Source organism: Letharia lupina (genome assembly GCF_014066315.1).
Source record: "Letharia lupina isolate WasteWater1 chromosome Unknown contig_7, whole genome shotgun sequence".
NCBI classification, from domain to species: Eukaryota; Fungi; Ascomycota; class Lecanoromycetes; order Lecanorales; family Parmeliaceae; genus Letharia; species Letharia lupina.
Genome location: NW_023502976.1, coordinates 209,916 through 225,176, shown reverse-complemented (window position 1 = coordinate 225,176; position 15,261 = coordinate 209,916). Strand labels below are relative to the sequence as shown.

At 52.7% G+C, this 15,261-nt stretch overlaps 5 protein-coding genes across 5 annotated transcripts; 3 read left to right on the top strand and 2 right to left on the bottom strand.

Moving 5' to 3' along the window:
• Positions 1-322: 322 nt before the first annotated feature.
• HO133_009516 (uncharacterized protein) lies at positions 323-8,272 on the bottom strand (the record flags this gene model as incomplete). Its single annotated transcript, XM_037300377.1, has 3 exons — positions 323-2,879; positions 2,936-7,907; positions 8,224-8,272. The coding sequence occupies 3 exons, from the start codon at positions 8,270-8,272 to the stop codon at positions 323-325; spliced, it is 7,578 nt and encodes a 2,525-aa protein (XP_037154225.1).
• Positions 8,273-8,448: 176 nt separating this feature from the next.
• Positions 8,449-9,618, top strand: HO133_009515 (uncharacterized protein; the record flags this gene model as incomplete). The annotated part of the gene is made up of 3 exons (XM_037300376.1): positions 8,449-8,468; positions 8,524-8,729; positions 8,795-9,618. The coding sequence occupies 3 exons, from the start codon at positions 8,449-8,451 to the stop codon at positions 9,616-9,618; spliced, it is 1,050 nt and encodes a 349-aa protein (XP_037154224.1).
• An 829-nt stretch (positions 9,619-10,447) lies between these two features.
• On the top strand, positions 10,448-12,342 carry HO133_009514 (uncharacterized protein; the record flags this gene model as incomplete). The annotated part of the gene is made up of 4 exons (XM_037300375.1): positions 10,448-10,835; positions 10,906-11,142; positions 11,235-12,068; positions 12,119-12,342. 4 exons carry the CDS (start codon positions 10,448-10,450, stop codon positions 12,340-12,342), a joined length of 1,683 nt encoding a protein of 560 aa, XP_037154223.1.
• A 553-nt stretch (positions 12,343-12,895) lies between these two features.
• Positions 12,896-13,880, bottom strand: HO133_009513 (uncharacterized protein; the record flags this gene model as incomplete). The annotated part of the gene is made up of 3 exons (XM_037300374.1): positions 12,896-12,978; positions 13,099-13,747; positions 13,827-13,880. The coding sequence occupies 3 exons, from the start codon at positions 13,878-13,880 to the stop codon at positions 12,896-12,898; spliced, it is 786 nt and encodes a 261-aa protein (XP_037154222.1).
• A 347-nt stretch (positions 13,881-14,227) lies between these two features.
• On the top strand, positions 14,228-15,121 carry HO133_009512 (uncharacterized protein; the record flags this gene model as incomplete). The annotated part of the gene is made up of 1 exon (XM_037300373.1): positions 14,228-15,121. The coding sequence occupies one exon, from the start codon at positions 14,228-14,230 to the stop codon at positions 15,119-15,121; it is 894 nt and encodes a 297-aa protein (XP_037154221.1).
• Between the last annotated feature and the right edge of the window lie 140 nt (positions 15,122-15,261).

Genomic DNA, 15,261 nt, shown 5'->3' with positions numbered 1-15,261 from the left:
AGATACGGTAGGCAGGCTCGCACGCAAACCAGCCTGATCCTTGACTCGAAACGCCTTGCGCTCTGACGATCAACATCGCTCCAAACTCCGCCAAACGCTACTCCCAAATTTTTACATCCACCAATCTAGAAACTCTGCTCCATCCCGAGCATTTGGTAAGACGTGCAGCCAAGTCACTTGCAGAACCCTCTACCGCGGCACTAATGAAGCAAGGCAATGGCTTTCCGAGACGGTCCAAGTGTCGAAATGAAGAATAAAATCCCCTCGCTGTTGATGATGCTCTGATGTTACATGGTTGCGAATACTCCGCTACTCCAGCAGATCATCTTCGAGGCCTTTTGTTATCTGCAAAGCCTCGGTCCCCTTGGCCTTCATCGCCGCCTCTTCCGCGCTTTCTTCCGCTCCCACCGCCGTCTCTTCTATCCCTCCCATCTCTCCGGTCACCTCCATCTCTCTGATCAAGCTCTCCTCTCCGATCTCGATACTGCCCTTCGTCCCGGCCAGATCTTCTCGTATCCCTCGGAGGTTCATCGGCACGCGAGTCTCTCCTCTCAGGGCCAGCACCACCGCGGACGTTCTTCTCAGCTTGTCCAACGCCTCCTCTCAAGTCTCTATCAGGCTGTGCGTCACCAGGCCTAGATCGCTCTCCTGTTCCGTCTCTACCATACATTGTTTCCTCCTCGCGAGAGCGTACTGATGCTCCAGGTACTCTGTCCTTGGGGGAACGGCTCCGATGTCTGCCAGATCGACGGTCTCCATCGTCCCGCCCACCTCCCCGCCTGCCTCCACGTTCGTAGCCTGCATCTCCCTCACTTTGCTGTAGGTTCGGCATGCCATTTGGTCTTCCAGCAAAGAGGTCGACACGAGGAGCAGGACCATCCTGTCTTGGCAGATTTTGGATAGGCGGACCAGGCGTGATTGGAGATGGCATGCTGACATTATTGGCGCGACCACCTCTACCACGGATGGTCGCTCCTTGACCAGACCTCTCGGGTACCGCTGGTGATCCCACTTGCTGGAGAACGTTTTGCAGACCCGCAAAACGTTTGTCTCTGTTTCTATCATTCGGGAATGATGGGCCTGTGGGTGGACCACGGTTAGTCGGAGATTGTGCAATAGGACTGGCAAGATGATTATTTGGGCCTCTTGGTGGGCCCGACGCCGGCATTGCCATTGGCGGCGGAGCTTGCCTTGGCCCTCGGTTTGCCGGTGCACTCTCTGTAGTAGCGGCGCCCGAACCTTGAATAGCCTTTAGACGGTCGGGGTGAATGCCAGCTGTCTCTGGGCTCTGAGCCACTGGTGTTGGAGGCGCTGATGATGTTGAGATAGGTTGGGTAAACGGAGCTGGTTTACGTGGTGACCCTCTCATCGAAGGTCCACTTGGCGTCTGCCGGTCCTGTGCTGGAGCGGCGGGAGTAGAGCTTTGTGAGACAAGTAAGGGTTGCTGAGTGTTGAGGTGCGGTTGTGGCGCACTGACATTTCGACCACCCCGATTTGGAGGCGGATGATTTCCATTTGCCAACCTTGGACCAGATGGTATGTCGGTGCTTGAATTGAGCCTTCCATATTGTGACTCAGACTGTCTACCGTTGTGGTTTGAATCATGGCTTAAACGTCCATGACTCGGGTCTATTGCTGGTAGCGGAGTGGACGCCTTCAATGAGTCTCTGAATCGGTCAGTTGGATTCACAGGTAAAGCACTTGGTGGACGGCCTGTCCGTGGCCCTGTTGGAGCGTGGGGTTCCTCATATCGCGGTTGAGCAAGGCGCGAAGGGTCATCGATTGGACGGCGCCCATCCACTGGTGGTCGCTCTTCGCGGAGACCGTCATCTCTAGGGGTACGACGATCATCGTCTCGCTTTGGCGATGGTCCTCGGGAGCTTCGTCCAGGATGAGAGTGGCTGTCGTGTCTCGGTGTCTCAGAGCGGCGGTCCTGAGGGTTGCTGGTGGGTAATCCCCGGCTAGAATTCTGGTTGCCCTGAATAAGAGCAGCTCTGTCGGGATGTTGAGGAATGTTCGACCGTGGTGGTGGCATCGCCGTGTCTCTTATGTTTTGTGTAGGGATCTCCGCGTCTCGACGATTATGTTGCTGTTCGTTGAATAACCGGTCGTTGGAAGGTCGGTCCAGTCTATCATCGCGAGGTAGCTGTCTCGTATCCCTCGCATGCGATCCATTGTGTCGGTCGTCAATAGCAGCTCGAGCAGGGGGCGCCTTTTCGTTGCCATGACGTAGGTCCACACGGTCCCTGTCAGGTAGCGGTGCCCGCTCATTTGCTCTCTCGTGATTTTGGGTGTAGGATCCTGAAGCAGTTCGCTCCGGTCCTCGGTCACGCAGTATGTCTCTAGACCTGTCGGCTCCTCCCCGCTCAGGGAAGCGAGATTCTCGTGCATGGTCATGAAGCCCAAGCCCACGCCCGTCGGACCGTGGCAGCATGCGATTGTCTCCAGACCTTGACACGTTTGCCTCGGGCTTGTTGGGAAGACCATGCTGAAGGGGCCCATTAGTGGCATTGGAAGATGCATTGCGACTCAAATCTGGCCGATTAGGGACCGGAGATTGGGCAGAAGGTGCCATTGGTCTAATCCCCGGTCTTGTAGATGCTGACGACGTACTGGCAGATGATCGTAAGGCTTGATTTGCACTCGGGGCTGGAGAATCCTTCCGTGAGACATCTAAGTGCTTCGATGTCTCGGCAGGAGGCGCTGAAATGGCTGACACTTTGGGGATTTCCCCTGGCGCTGGCTTCGGTAGCTGCTGGGCATCTGAACTTTCACCCTCGTTGATTGGATTGTCTGTCATCTTCGCGTCTTCGATCTCACCGTCTTCGACTTCAAGCTTCCCAGAAGCTGTCCTGACCATCTTCGGCCCGCCGTTCACACTAGATCTTTATATTAGCAATCTGTGATAAGATTTAACAGCAGAGTCGAGACTTACACCGGGCGTGGACTTGGCTGGAAATCCGGAGCCTTGGGATTCAATGTCCGAGCCGTATCGCTCTCAGGATGCGGCGTAGATGGTTTCGCTGATGTAGATCTGACACCGTTGGTGGTTGCAGAGCCGCCTTCGGTCTTCGCCTGGTCAGGGTCCACTCGTGTAGGTTCAAGAGAGCTAGTACGTACCAAGTTGAAAGCTTGCGGGAGCACCCAATCTTTCTCACGTCTCTTTAGGGCACCAATCAACGATGTAGCCGCGACTTTCAAGTCTTCGCGAGTTTCTGACTTGCTCAACTCCCCAATACTGGTGAGCTGACTTTGGCCCATCCAGTTTACAGCTGGGAAGTATTGATGAACGTTGTTGAGAATGTTGATCGCATTCCGAATGTGCATGTACTCACCACTGCCTATGCAGGTCTTCAAAGCGCCGTTAAGATTTCGGTGCCACTTCAGGAGTACCCTGCGGAATTCTTCGTATTCATAGAAAGACACGATCCCCTTATCGTTTGTCATCTTTTTCGAAAATCCTGGAAGATTCTTGTTCGGGCCAAAAGCCTCTCTCTCAAAGGTTGACTTTTCCGCGTGCCATCGACTGAGATCTCGAAGGATCTCATTGAAAAAGCGACCCACACACTCGGCCTCCTTGGCTGTACATAAGAACATCATAGACGTCAGCCTCTTCTCTTTGAAGAACTGATCGTATACACCCATTGTCCTGAAGTTGGTTGTTCCTGAAGAATGCAGGTATTTCAACATCTTGAAGGTATACATGGCGTCGACTGGTGAGAGCACGATTCGTGGGAAGAAGCAGTGTTCAATCAATGCAACATTGAGTGCGTCCCACTGGCCCCAAAGCCCAGCGAACCAGTGTTCCTTTTCTTTTTGGAGGCGCATTCTCATTTGCTGATATACTTGTACACAGGTGCCGGATTCATCTCGCAGGCGGTCTTGCAATTCCCCCAAAGCTTTCTTTTCTTTATCCTTTCTCTGGGTGCCGAGTATGCTGATGTCTGATCGGTCGCTGCTGATGGCTAACACCTTCTTTTTCAGCCGGTTGATTTCATCATTGTAGCTGGGCAACGGAACATGCATGTCTGGAAGCGATAGCTGCCAGAATGTCACATAGAATGGCAGACTCAAGGTTTCCCAGGTCTTTTCGGGCAAGGTCGGACGGATGGCTTCTATGAGTTCTTGGAGGATCGGATGCCAAGGCCGTTGAATCGGGTTCACTTTGGCCAAACGTGAAGAGACAACTGCTGGTGTGCTGTCATTCCCATCTTTCGTCTCAAGATCAGTATTTTCTTTGTCCGAATCTCCATTCACGGTTGCTGCGGACACCTCCATTTGATCTTCTACGGCAACCTTGGTTGCGTCAGAGACTGTTTCTTCTCCTAGAGCTCCATCGTCTGCCTTGGCCACATCTTCCTTTATTTCTTTCATGGATGGCTTTTTAGCATCTGAGTTTCGCTTTCCGTGCTTGGAATCGTAGTCAGCGATTGCTGCAGCAATGCTTGGTCGGCTGATCCAGAAAGCGACGCTGGGCTCAATACCGAACGCAGTCACAAGCTCGGAGACTCCGGGCACGTAATTGTCGAACTCTTTGACGGACATATTGCTTCTCAAAAGCTCTATGTATTGAGTAATTATTCGATGAAGCTGGTCGAAAAGGTTGCCTAGCAGTTTAGGATGGGCATTTTGCTCTTCAATCTTGAATATACCTGTCTGCCGTTCCTGGGCTAAGGAGACTATGATCTGGCCAGCCATTCTCGAGTCCGTTAGTGATTTCATCAGTCGCTTCGCGGTAGTCTTCGACTCGTGCCGCCGATCATGCAGCTGCAATATGGTCTGCGCTTGCAGAAGGTCCCGGCCGGCCATTGCCCAGACCTGTGCGTCATTGAGATTGGCGTCGGACAAAATGCCAGCCATGGACTTGGTAATCTCTTCGAGGATAATGAGGTCTGTCGAGTTGCCTTTCCGGAGTTGATCGGCGACGTATTGAACGATCGGTGTAGGATTCATGACAGAATAGCGCTTGAAGACCTTGCCCGCAAATAAGGACAATGCTGCCAACCATTTGCTGGTGAGCATGCCATCAGCCTGGACCCTGTTCCTTCCAGTACCTCCAAGAGCGCTCATGAGAGACCACGTGAGCACATCGTATGCCAGATATGTAAAGTATCGTGCGCATTCAACCACAGCATCAACGATGTTCTCGTAGGACTCAAGTTGAGCAATGGCAACAGAAAAGACGATCCCAGGTGACGCATACGCCACCTTGGCTAGAGCTCGCGCCATGGGTTTGATTGTGGTCTTGCTGATGCGCTTGAGAACGTCTTTCGTCTCGGCTTTTGCCTGGTCGAAGGCGGACTTGATGTCCGGCGATCGTGACGTCTGTCCTTGGTACCATTCTGCATATATGCTGTATCGAGTGGGTGTCGAGAAGTTTTTAATGAGCTCGAAGACTTCGTTGACTATCCCAGGATTGCATTTCGTGAAAGACAGAGCCGGCACTAACAGTCGTTTCGACAAATCAACCCAACGTGCCGTGTTCGATTCTGAGGTGTCAGTGGCCAATGAATGACTACCAATCCGAGCTAGCTTAATTAGAAGCGAGCTATCTTGACCGATCTTTACTCCAGTATAATTGAGTAGGGTGGAACAAAGAACGAAGACATCATCGACTGTCTGACATACGGGGACGTTGTCGGCCCAGTCGTCCCAATAGAACTTGTAATCAATCGCATCGTTCGTATCCTCTTTGTCCAATTGCGCCCAGCGCATGGTTTTGCGCGCAGGAGCGTCAATGAGCTTAACTTCACCTTTTGCTACTCCGGCTTGATCAGGGTCTGGTGTTTTCTGCTGCTCTCGCAGGCCCGCTTGGTCTTTGAGGGGCCGTAAAGGCTCGTAGACTTTGCTGAGAGAGTGATGGAGTATGCGGTGGATGTGTTCGGGAAGTTCTGGAAAAGCGTCTGGAAGCCATGGAAAGCGGCCAAGCATGTAGAGAGCTTCGGGCAGAGCACCAATACAGAGTAAGCTCTTCAACAATTGGACTTTTTGCTCAGAAGGCTCTGGAAGTTCTTCGACTTTTTCTTCTGGCTGCGCAGCTGGTGTTGACCTCTCATCTGTAAGGTCAATTTTTGCGGTGTTTCTTCGAGCTACTTCAACTTCACGTAGTCTTGCAGCCTCTTTCATCTTGCCGTCCACGGAGTCGTCTGGGAGTGGTGCAGCGGCCATCAGCGCGTTGGTAGCGCCGCCCCCAGGGCGATTCATTTTCTCCTTCTCGGCCTTTTCCTTCATCTTCTCTTCCTTAACATCTTCCATTGCTGGGTCTGCTGGCCAGATGTGAGGATATAGATCTCGTAGTGAGATAAAGCCGACCTTGATCAGCAAGGCGGCCAGGTAGATGAGGTTGACTGGGAGTACGTCGTTGGGATCACGTGCAGTAGAGCTGTAGAAACGCAGTTTGAATCCGAGCACCTGAGCGGCGACCTGATTACCTGGAGGAGGTAAAGTATTCGTGATTTCGATCCACTTGCGATCTTCATCGTCTTGAGACGAGTCCTCGGAGCTGCTGTTGGTGGCCGCGGCTGCAAGGGCTGATCCTTCTGCTCTTCGACCACCAATTTCGAAGTAGGCACCCATCCCAACCTCCTTACTTCTCTGCCAGAAAGCTTTGTCTCGCTCGATCTTTGCCGTAGTCACATCTTCTTTCTCTTCGTCACTCAATCCCCACCCAGATGCACCTGGTAACGCCCACTTCGGCAGAGGACTCAGGAAATGCCCGGTAGGATGTGACTTGAAGATATTTTCTTGCGGCCACCATGAGCTTGCTCGGAGATACTTGACAAAGAATCGGTATTGCTTGACCAGGACCGCTGCAAAAACATCGAGTGTGATGTCGAGAACTCTTCCCACATCAAGATCAAAAGCTCCAATCATTCCCTTGACTCGCTCGAAAGTTTCCTCGACGACCTCGCTAGTTGGTAGCTCGTTGCTACTGGTTGTGAAAAGCTCAGTCATTAGCTTTGAGTAACCCTCCGTCTCCTCTCGAAGTAGATTGTAATTCGACTGGCGGTAGAGAAGGTTGGTTGTATTCCGAATGCCGACTCTGACAAAAGTGTTGCGTATCATACCAAAGTTCTCCAAAAGCGTGCTATCCAATTCACGACGCATCTGTTGGGCCGGTATTCCAGTAGCAAGTACAAGTGCTTTTAATGATGGTGTCGCGATAGAAGGCGATGCCTCTGTCAAGATCGAAAGACAATCAAGGAAGAGCGAGCTTGCGTCGAAAGGATATTCGTCGGCCATGGTATCAGAGGTGTCAGTGTTATCGTCCTTCTTAATGATATCTTTGATCGTGGAGCCAGCTTCCGCTGCATCTATCCGTCCGTCGAGAGCAGATCTGACCAATTCCTGGTAGAGGATGCCAAGAGTCATGGCATCCTGTGCGGTACGAGCTGTAATACCCCTATCCAGAACCTCTTTCTTCCCGTGATCTGCCCATGCTCTTATTCTTTCTTCGGTAGCATATTCGTAATAGTAAATTGCAGGTTTGCTTTGCTGCTGTTCTGGGACCTGCGTCACTAAAGGCTGCGGTGCTGGTTCCTCTTTTGGCTCCGCTGGGGGCTGTGGCGGTGGAAGAGAAGGTGACATAGGCCTTGGGGATGTGCCGTTCGCACGTGACTGTAGCGGTATGGCGTTCGGACTGTTCATGGGACTGCGCTGAGGTCCGCCTCCACGCCCTCCTCTGCTTCCTCTTCTCCTGCCTCCACCACGTTGGTCATATTGATCTCTGCCATAATTTTGCGACTGCTGGCCTTGCTGCTGGTTGCTTTGTTGTCCTAGCGTCAAGTTGCCGGGTCGATGAGGTGAAGGTCTCGAACCTTCTTCTCTACCCTCGTTCGAGTAAGTCCTGTCCCCCCTCTTCCTCTTCCCTCCACCTCCAGGAGCCATCCGGCCTAGACCCACACGGGCTGTTCAGCGTAACACTGTTTTGTGGCAGTCAGCATGAGCGGGCTATTTTTTGACAGTGACTCTATTGGTATGTTGCAAACGAGTAAGTTAAAAGCTGGAGATGAAGCTCCTTTGAAAGGTACAGCTTCGTGGATGAAAACAACTGTAATTAGAGATGCTTCAAGATGTTGTTTCCTCAATGTTCCAAGTGGTCTGCATTTGCAGGATGTGTTCAGTGGTGGGTGTTAGCCTGGTCAATAAGTCATTGTGAACTGGCATTCATTGCTCAGATCGTCGTCTCTCGGGCTTAGCCGCTAGCGCGTAAAGAGGCCTCACTGCCCGCTGCCCGCATACCGGTAACGTCCTCCCTTCGCTCTTGGGACATGAGCGCAAGGTGCATAACTACGTCACAGCAATCTGGGAAAGAATCCTCGCTTTATACCTTGGCTTTCTCTCTTCCGGATTTGAGGTATTTTAAGAGCTTCGGTGAAAACCTCGTGTGACAACGCCAAAGGAGGGCTGTGACTGTTCTGGCCCGATAGCATGTGAAGAACAATAGCAATGGCACCCAAGATCTTCTTGTAAGCTCTAATCTTTGGTATAGCCTACGTTGTCCTGCCACTGATGCTCAGACAGACTTGGTGCGACAGGATACATTGGTGGGGATGCTCTTTACGCTCTCGTTCAGACCCATCCCGAGTACGAAATAGCATGCCTGGTCCGCAATTCCGACAAAGGTGCCCAGGTGGCGAGCCAATACGTAAAGGCCAGGCTTGTCTATGGAACCTTGGATGACGGAGATATACTAGGGCAGGAGGCAAAGAAAGCGGACATTGTACTCAGTGCGTCAGTATACTAGTATTACCCTCGGAGCTGGATCATTTTTTGATAGTTTCTCATTGCCTAGATTGCGCCAATGCAGATAACGAGAACGCCGTAAACGCTCTCACCAAAGGACTTGCAGCCCGTGCAGCAGAAACCCCGGGCTTCTACATCCACACGTCCGGCAATGCGATCCTCTTCGTCGCCGATATCGACCGTAAGATCTACGGAGAAACGTCTAGCAAGATCTACAATGATTGGGAAGGCATTGGGGAAGTTACCTCTCTGCCTGACCATGCCCCCCATCGGAAGAATGACAAGAACGTCATCAGTGCAGAGGGTTCCAAGGTCAAGACCGCGATCATCTGTCCGCCTACAATATATGGGCCTGGAAGAGGACCCGGAAATCAAAGAAGCCACCAAATTCCGGAGCTGGCGAGGTCCATGCTCGAGAAAAAGAAGGGTCTTCAAGTTGGAGTTGGGGAGAATCTAGGACCGAACGTCCATGTTCATGACCTGAGCGATTGTTATGTCAAGCTTGTTGAAGCTGCGGTTGAAGGAGGCGGAAATGCTACATGGGGGAAGGAAGGGTACTATTTCGCGGAGAATGGGGAGCACATCTGGGGGCACATCTCCAAGGCCGTGGCGAAAGCTGCACACAAGCAAGGCTTCCTTCCCTCCGATGAAGTTGTTTCGATCTCCGAGAAAGAGGCGGATGATTTGGCTTGGTGGGGCTCGGCACTGTGGGGAGCAAATTCAAGGTTTCATGCCATTCGGGCTCGCAAATTGCTAGGATGGTTGCCAAAGAAAGCGGCAAAGGACCTTGATGGTGACATCCTGGAGGTTGTCAGCGCTGAGGCGAAAAGCCTTGGGCTTGTGCCAGGTCATGCGGCAAAGGTTGCTGGTTGAGTGAGTGTGCGTTTCATAGACTTTGCAGATCTCCTTCGCAACCGCTTGAACATTGCATAGCCAAACGACCCTGCAGAGTCTTGGGCTACTTGGGTGTGAACTGTCATGGTCTCCAGGTAGAACCCCCTATGATTGACGATGCATCTAAAGCAAGCAAGGAAAGTGGTGATTCTGGCAACCGTATGGCTGTCTTCCGGAGACCCTGGGTATCGATTAATCTCAAGCATATATCCCTCAAGATATTGGGTTGCCTGGGGATAACACCCTTGACTGAATACAAGTGCCAGTGGACTGAGCACAGCCTGTGATAGTGATGTACTCGGCTAGAGAGACGGCGCTAACGCGTTAATGCTTTGACGCCGGAGTGAAGTTGATATCTATGCTTTGACGCCGGAGTGAAGTTGATATCTATGCTTTGACGCCGGAGTGAAGTTGATATCTATGCTTTGACGCCGGGGTGAAGTCGATATCCATGCTTTGACGCCGGAGTGAAGTTGATATCTATGCTTTGACGCCGGGGTGAAGTCGATATCAATATCTATATCTTAACACTCCGTTATTCAAACACCGCTCTTAAATATCCACTCCGTTTATGCTAAAGGTTTCCATCCGCATCGCGTTGAAACAAGGCCCTTTAAGCTTGGAACACTGCACAGTAAGTTATTTCACTGTTCCAGATCGCAGCGTGCAGAGTTGTTATTAGGCATGAAGTTTAAAGCTCACCTCACCTTCACTGTCTTATACTGTCACAGCTACGAGCAAGCCGGGATCGAACCAATATATATAGATAAATACTAATAGCAATTATAGTATACTATCATAACTCAAAATGGCTTGGAATCCTGTATCAGCAAGTCGACTTCCGGCAGACGATCCTTATTGCAATAAAGGTCTGGGCAATCTTCCGGTCGAATCTGGAGCCTCACAGCTAGACGGTCGTTATAAGACCCACAGATCTGGCTATGCAAAGGGATATGCCCGCAATACGGCCGCAGGTGGCTACGACCCTCAGACTCAATACGCCAAAAGACCTGGTTATGTGACAAGGCACTTCCTCAATACGGCTACAGGTGGATTGGGACCTGAAGCTCATCCAGCACTTTGTTCCGGGCAGCTTCCCCAAACACCTAGCCGTACCCATAGTTCACAGGAGATGACAATCGCATCTTCAGTTGGCCACATCCCCTCCTTACCCGGCAACCCGCAGCATCAGCCCGGTAAGTCTCCGCCAAATCCGGCAAGCTACTTCCCACAGACACACTAATTAGCGAATTTGGGGCCTTATAGTGTTGCCAACTGCAGGTGGCGACCTCGCACACACGCCTACCAACCAACAGGAATCCAACCTTGCCAATTCGCCAAGTCCAAGAGGACAAATCAGCGCTTCGCAACCGAAGTCGGTAAAACACCTTACCTGCTGGTACTGGGCAAATAAGGGCTGCAGACTGCCTGATCACGTTTGCCTCTACTCCCACTTTGATACGGGAAGACTTGCAGAGCCACCAGTGCAGATTCAGCGAGGTCGTGAGTTTCCCTCCCATATCCTTCACTTAAGTTCGGGGCTTCTTTCCGAACCTCACTTTGACAAGTTTGAAACCACGCTAAAGCCAAATCAGGTCCAGCAGTAGCCGGCAAGAACGCGACAAATCCTCGGCCGGTTTACAAAGATTGGAAAGGTCACCATCGATCGCAATCAGCTGCTGTCGTCGGTCCTCAAATTCAGAAACAAATCGAACACATCTATGCCAAGGCCGGACATCCTTCAAACCCCACAACTGTCATACCCAAGCAATCAGAAACCGCGAATATGGTCAAGGAGGAGTTGTTCGGCTCTGCTCAGCCTATTGTTAACTACAATCGCGCTCACCCCGACGATTCCACGTCTCCCGCTCCTGCTGATTCTTACCGTAACATGTCCATCGGCATCGGGGCTTCCAACCAGCCCGTCCAGGAGCACTTTATCCGCTCTCCTCCCCAGATGGGTGGAAACTTCGTGGCTCCTAGCCACGCTGCTCAGTATCCCAGTGGCTCGATTCGCTATGACACGGCCAGTAGCTACGGCCCTGGTGGTAATTACGGCGGCATGGGTGTCAACTATGGCGGCACGGGTGGCAACTACGGCGGTATGGATGGCAACTACGGCATGGGTGGCAATGGACCTGACCCTCACCATTTCGGCGTTAACGGTTCCAATAATCCCAACACTTCTATGCCTTCTGGCCAGTATGGTGGCCGCTCAGGCGGCTCTACTCAGGAGATGCAGAAGCAGATGAAGGTTAAGGACAAAGTGATCACTGAGCTCGCCGGCATTGTCGAGATGCTGGAAATCAATTACGGGATTTCCATCGACGACCAGACCACTACGTTCCAAAAGTTCATGGACATTGCCCGCTCTATGGAAGAAGAGGCGCGTGAGGCAGGGAACGTCGCATCTTCCAGCGAGACCAAGGGCAAGTAATCCCTGTCAACGTTCGTCTACAAGAGGCTAACACCCTCGCAGGGCGCGCATCTAATGTTCCAGCTCCCAGCGCCTCGATTCCTTCATACGGCCACCCCCCCAGCAATCACGAACGCATCATGACTGCGATGGAGGGCTATATCAATTTGGTCCAAATGGAGAAGATGGTCTTGGCCAAGTCTAAGGCTCGCAAGCAGGTGGTTGATGGGGATTTGGAGAGTATCAAGGCTGCGAAGCTGTTGCCTCGTAGGTGGATGGAGCGTTAGGATGGGGTCATTCGACAGCTGCTTACCGTTGACAAGGGTCAATGATTCATTAGAGATATATAGCAAGCTTGAATGAGGCAGGTAGAAGAGCCCATGATGACATGGCACGGAATAGAAGATGAAATCTCGCTGAGACAATCCGCCCTATGCAACACCAACGTGATTAAACAAATGCTTAGCTGCTTGCCTTCTAAATCTGCCAAGTATCCGTCGTAGTTCATCCGATCCGGTCCTGTACGAGGTGGTTTGGCGAACAGCGAGTACCAAGTATTCGACACTCCTTGGGCTTGCCAACTTGATCTGTTAGATTTCACTGCTCTGTCGGTATATACGAGTATGGAAAAGATGACTTGGCGTTACTTTTTACCCCCTCTAGGTTTTATGTCTTTGTTCAGAAGCCTCCGATCCAAGTCACACTTGTTACATTTGCTAGCATCTGGCTCTCCAACCGAAGGTTACGAAGCCAAGATATTGGACGAATGGTTGGGTGCTTGCCCGTAAAGGCTATCAATGTATATACATAGAATCCAAGGCAATCCATATCCGGCTGTATCTATATAGCCCCAAGTTCCTTCAGCTTCGCTATCATACCGTCCACATCCTCTACTTTTCCTCCTCCTTTCCTCGGTGGTGGCTCTGTACACAGGTTCGTTAGCACCTGTTCCGCACGCTGAAGACTCGATCGAAAGACAGACACTCAAAGCTATCCACCCAGCCAAAAACGACAGAGTACAACGGCAGAGAAGCAGCACTTACCCTCCACTTTAACAGTCTTCAACCTCCTCCCCTCATCCACCCCATAATCACTCAAAGTCTTCTTCTCCAACTTCTTCTTCTTCGCCTTCATGATATTCGGTAAACTCGCATACCTCGGCTCATTCAATCGCAAATCCGTCGTTATGATCCCGGGCAACGGAAACCGCACCGTCTCCACGCCGCCATCCACCTCCCGCGTCACACTGACCCGATCGCCGTCGTCAAACTCTATCTTCGACGCCTGCGTCGCCTGGCCCCACCCCAACAGCCCCGCCAGCATCTGCCCCGTCTGGTTCGAATCATCGTCGATGGATTGCTTGCCCAATATCACCAGGTTCGGCCCCTCCTCCGCCACGACTTTTGCCAACAGCTTCGCAACCCCCAACGGCTCGAGTTCCGCCTGTCCTTGGCCGGCGTCTGGGATCTCGACGTGGATTGACCTGTCCGCCCCCATTGCCATGGCTGTGCGGAGCACGTCGACGCATTTGGCGGGGCCGGCGCTGAGGGCGAGTATGTCGTCGACGGGAGGGTTCTTGCGTTCGCGCATCCGGACGGCGGCTTCGATGGAGAGTTCGTCGAAAGGGTTCATGGAGTGTTTGACGCCGGCGGTCTCGACGGCCGTGCGGGCTTTGTTGACGCGGGGTTTGACCTGTGAGGAGGAGGGGGGTCAGTGGACGAGTGTCTGTAGAGGGAGATTGGAACGGTTGGGGAGGCGGGAAAGGGCTTACAGCGTAGTCGATGACCCGTTTGACAGGCACCAGGATCTTCAATGGGGTAGGCATATTGAGCGGTATAAAAGACCAATGGTCGAGGAGAGGTGACGTTCTCAAGATGGGAGTCTGGGGAAGCCTCGGCTATTTAGCCGCGCCCATAGTATTCTTTCTCCGCAATCGGTATATGTAGTCAACCTTTTCTTGAATCTTACGTTTCAGTATATGTTCGCGTCCCCTGTCTGAGCTATCATTGTTGCACCCTGCAACGTGCAATCCTACCAGAGCACGCCGCAATGTGATTACGTTGACCCCTGCGCAGCATGCGCTAGCCTCCAGCTCCTCCTTTCGAGTGCACTACACCATCATCTGAACTTCCTCCACTTGCCCCACAGCGTCAGCAACATCCCTCTTCAACAATGCAACCAGGCCGCGCCACGATACAGCATGGCACCTCCTCCAACCCATCCATCGAACCCACAACCGCCGCCTCCCTCCACGCCTTCGCCGAAGCCTGCGCAAACGGCAACATGGACACCGCAGCCATCCTTGCAACCGGCGACGACCACTACCCCAATACGCAATACTACCTCAACCACGGCCTCCTCGCCTCAATCATCCACAAACAACTGCCAATCGCCCGCTTCCTGCTCTCCCACGGCGCAACGATCACCCCATCCATAGCAATGGCGGCCGTCAGAGGCGAATGCATACCGATTTTCGAACTGCTGCTGGAGAAGGGGTGGGATGTGAACAGCCCCGTCACGGGCGGACAACCTGCCCTGTCGGCATTCGTGAAGAACGAAGCGCTGCTGAAGTGGTTCCTGGACCACGGCGCAGACCCAAATCTCGGGCCCCCTCCTTCACCGCAACCGGATTCTGCACCCGTCCCGGATTCCGGCTCCACCCTCGACTGCGCCGCCTCCGCCGCCACGCCCGCGACCTTCGACCTCCTGCTCCAACACGGCGCGAAACTGGAGAATAGCCAAGCGCTGCACATGGCGGCGGCGAGCCAGGAAGACGCGGGGAGGATTCCGATGATGGAGTACTTGCTACGCAAGGGCTGCGATATAAACGCCGGTGATGAGGCGAGAGGGTTCCAGGCCGTGGGACCGCCGTTGTTCTATGCGATCAGGCAAGGGCAAGTGCAGAAGGTGCGGTGGTTGTTGGCACACGGGGCTGATGCGAGGGTCGAGGGGAGAGGAGGGGCGACGGCGTTGAGAATGGCGGAGCAGACGGGAATGGGGGATGTGATTGCCATGGTCAAAGAGGCTCTGGAGAGGGTGGGGAGCGAGCTTCGGGCTCAGGCGTAGTGACTAGGTAGGTAGTAGGTTTGAGCAACCGGGTCTGGCTTCCTCCCCGGATTTTATCGTCGCCTTCAAGGCACCGGACCCGGAAAAATACCTCTCTGTCGTAAGAAGTAAGCTCGAAGCGAGTTTTGGGCGGAAGACGT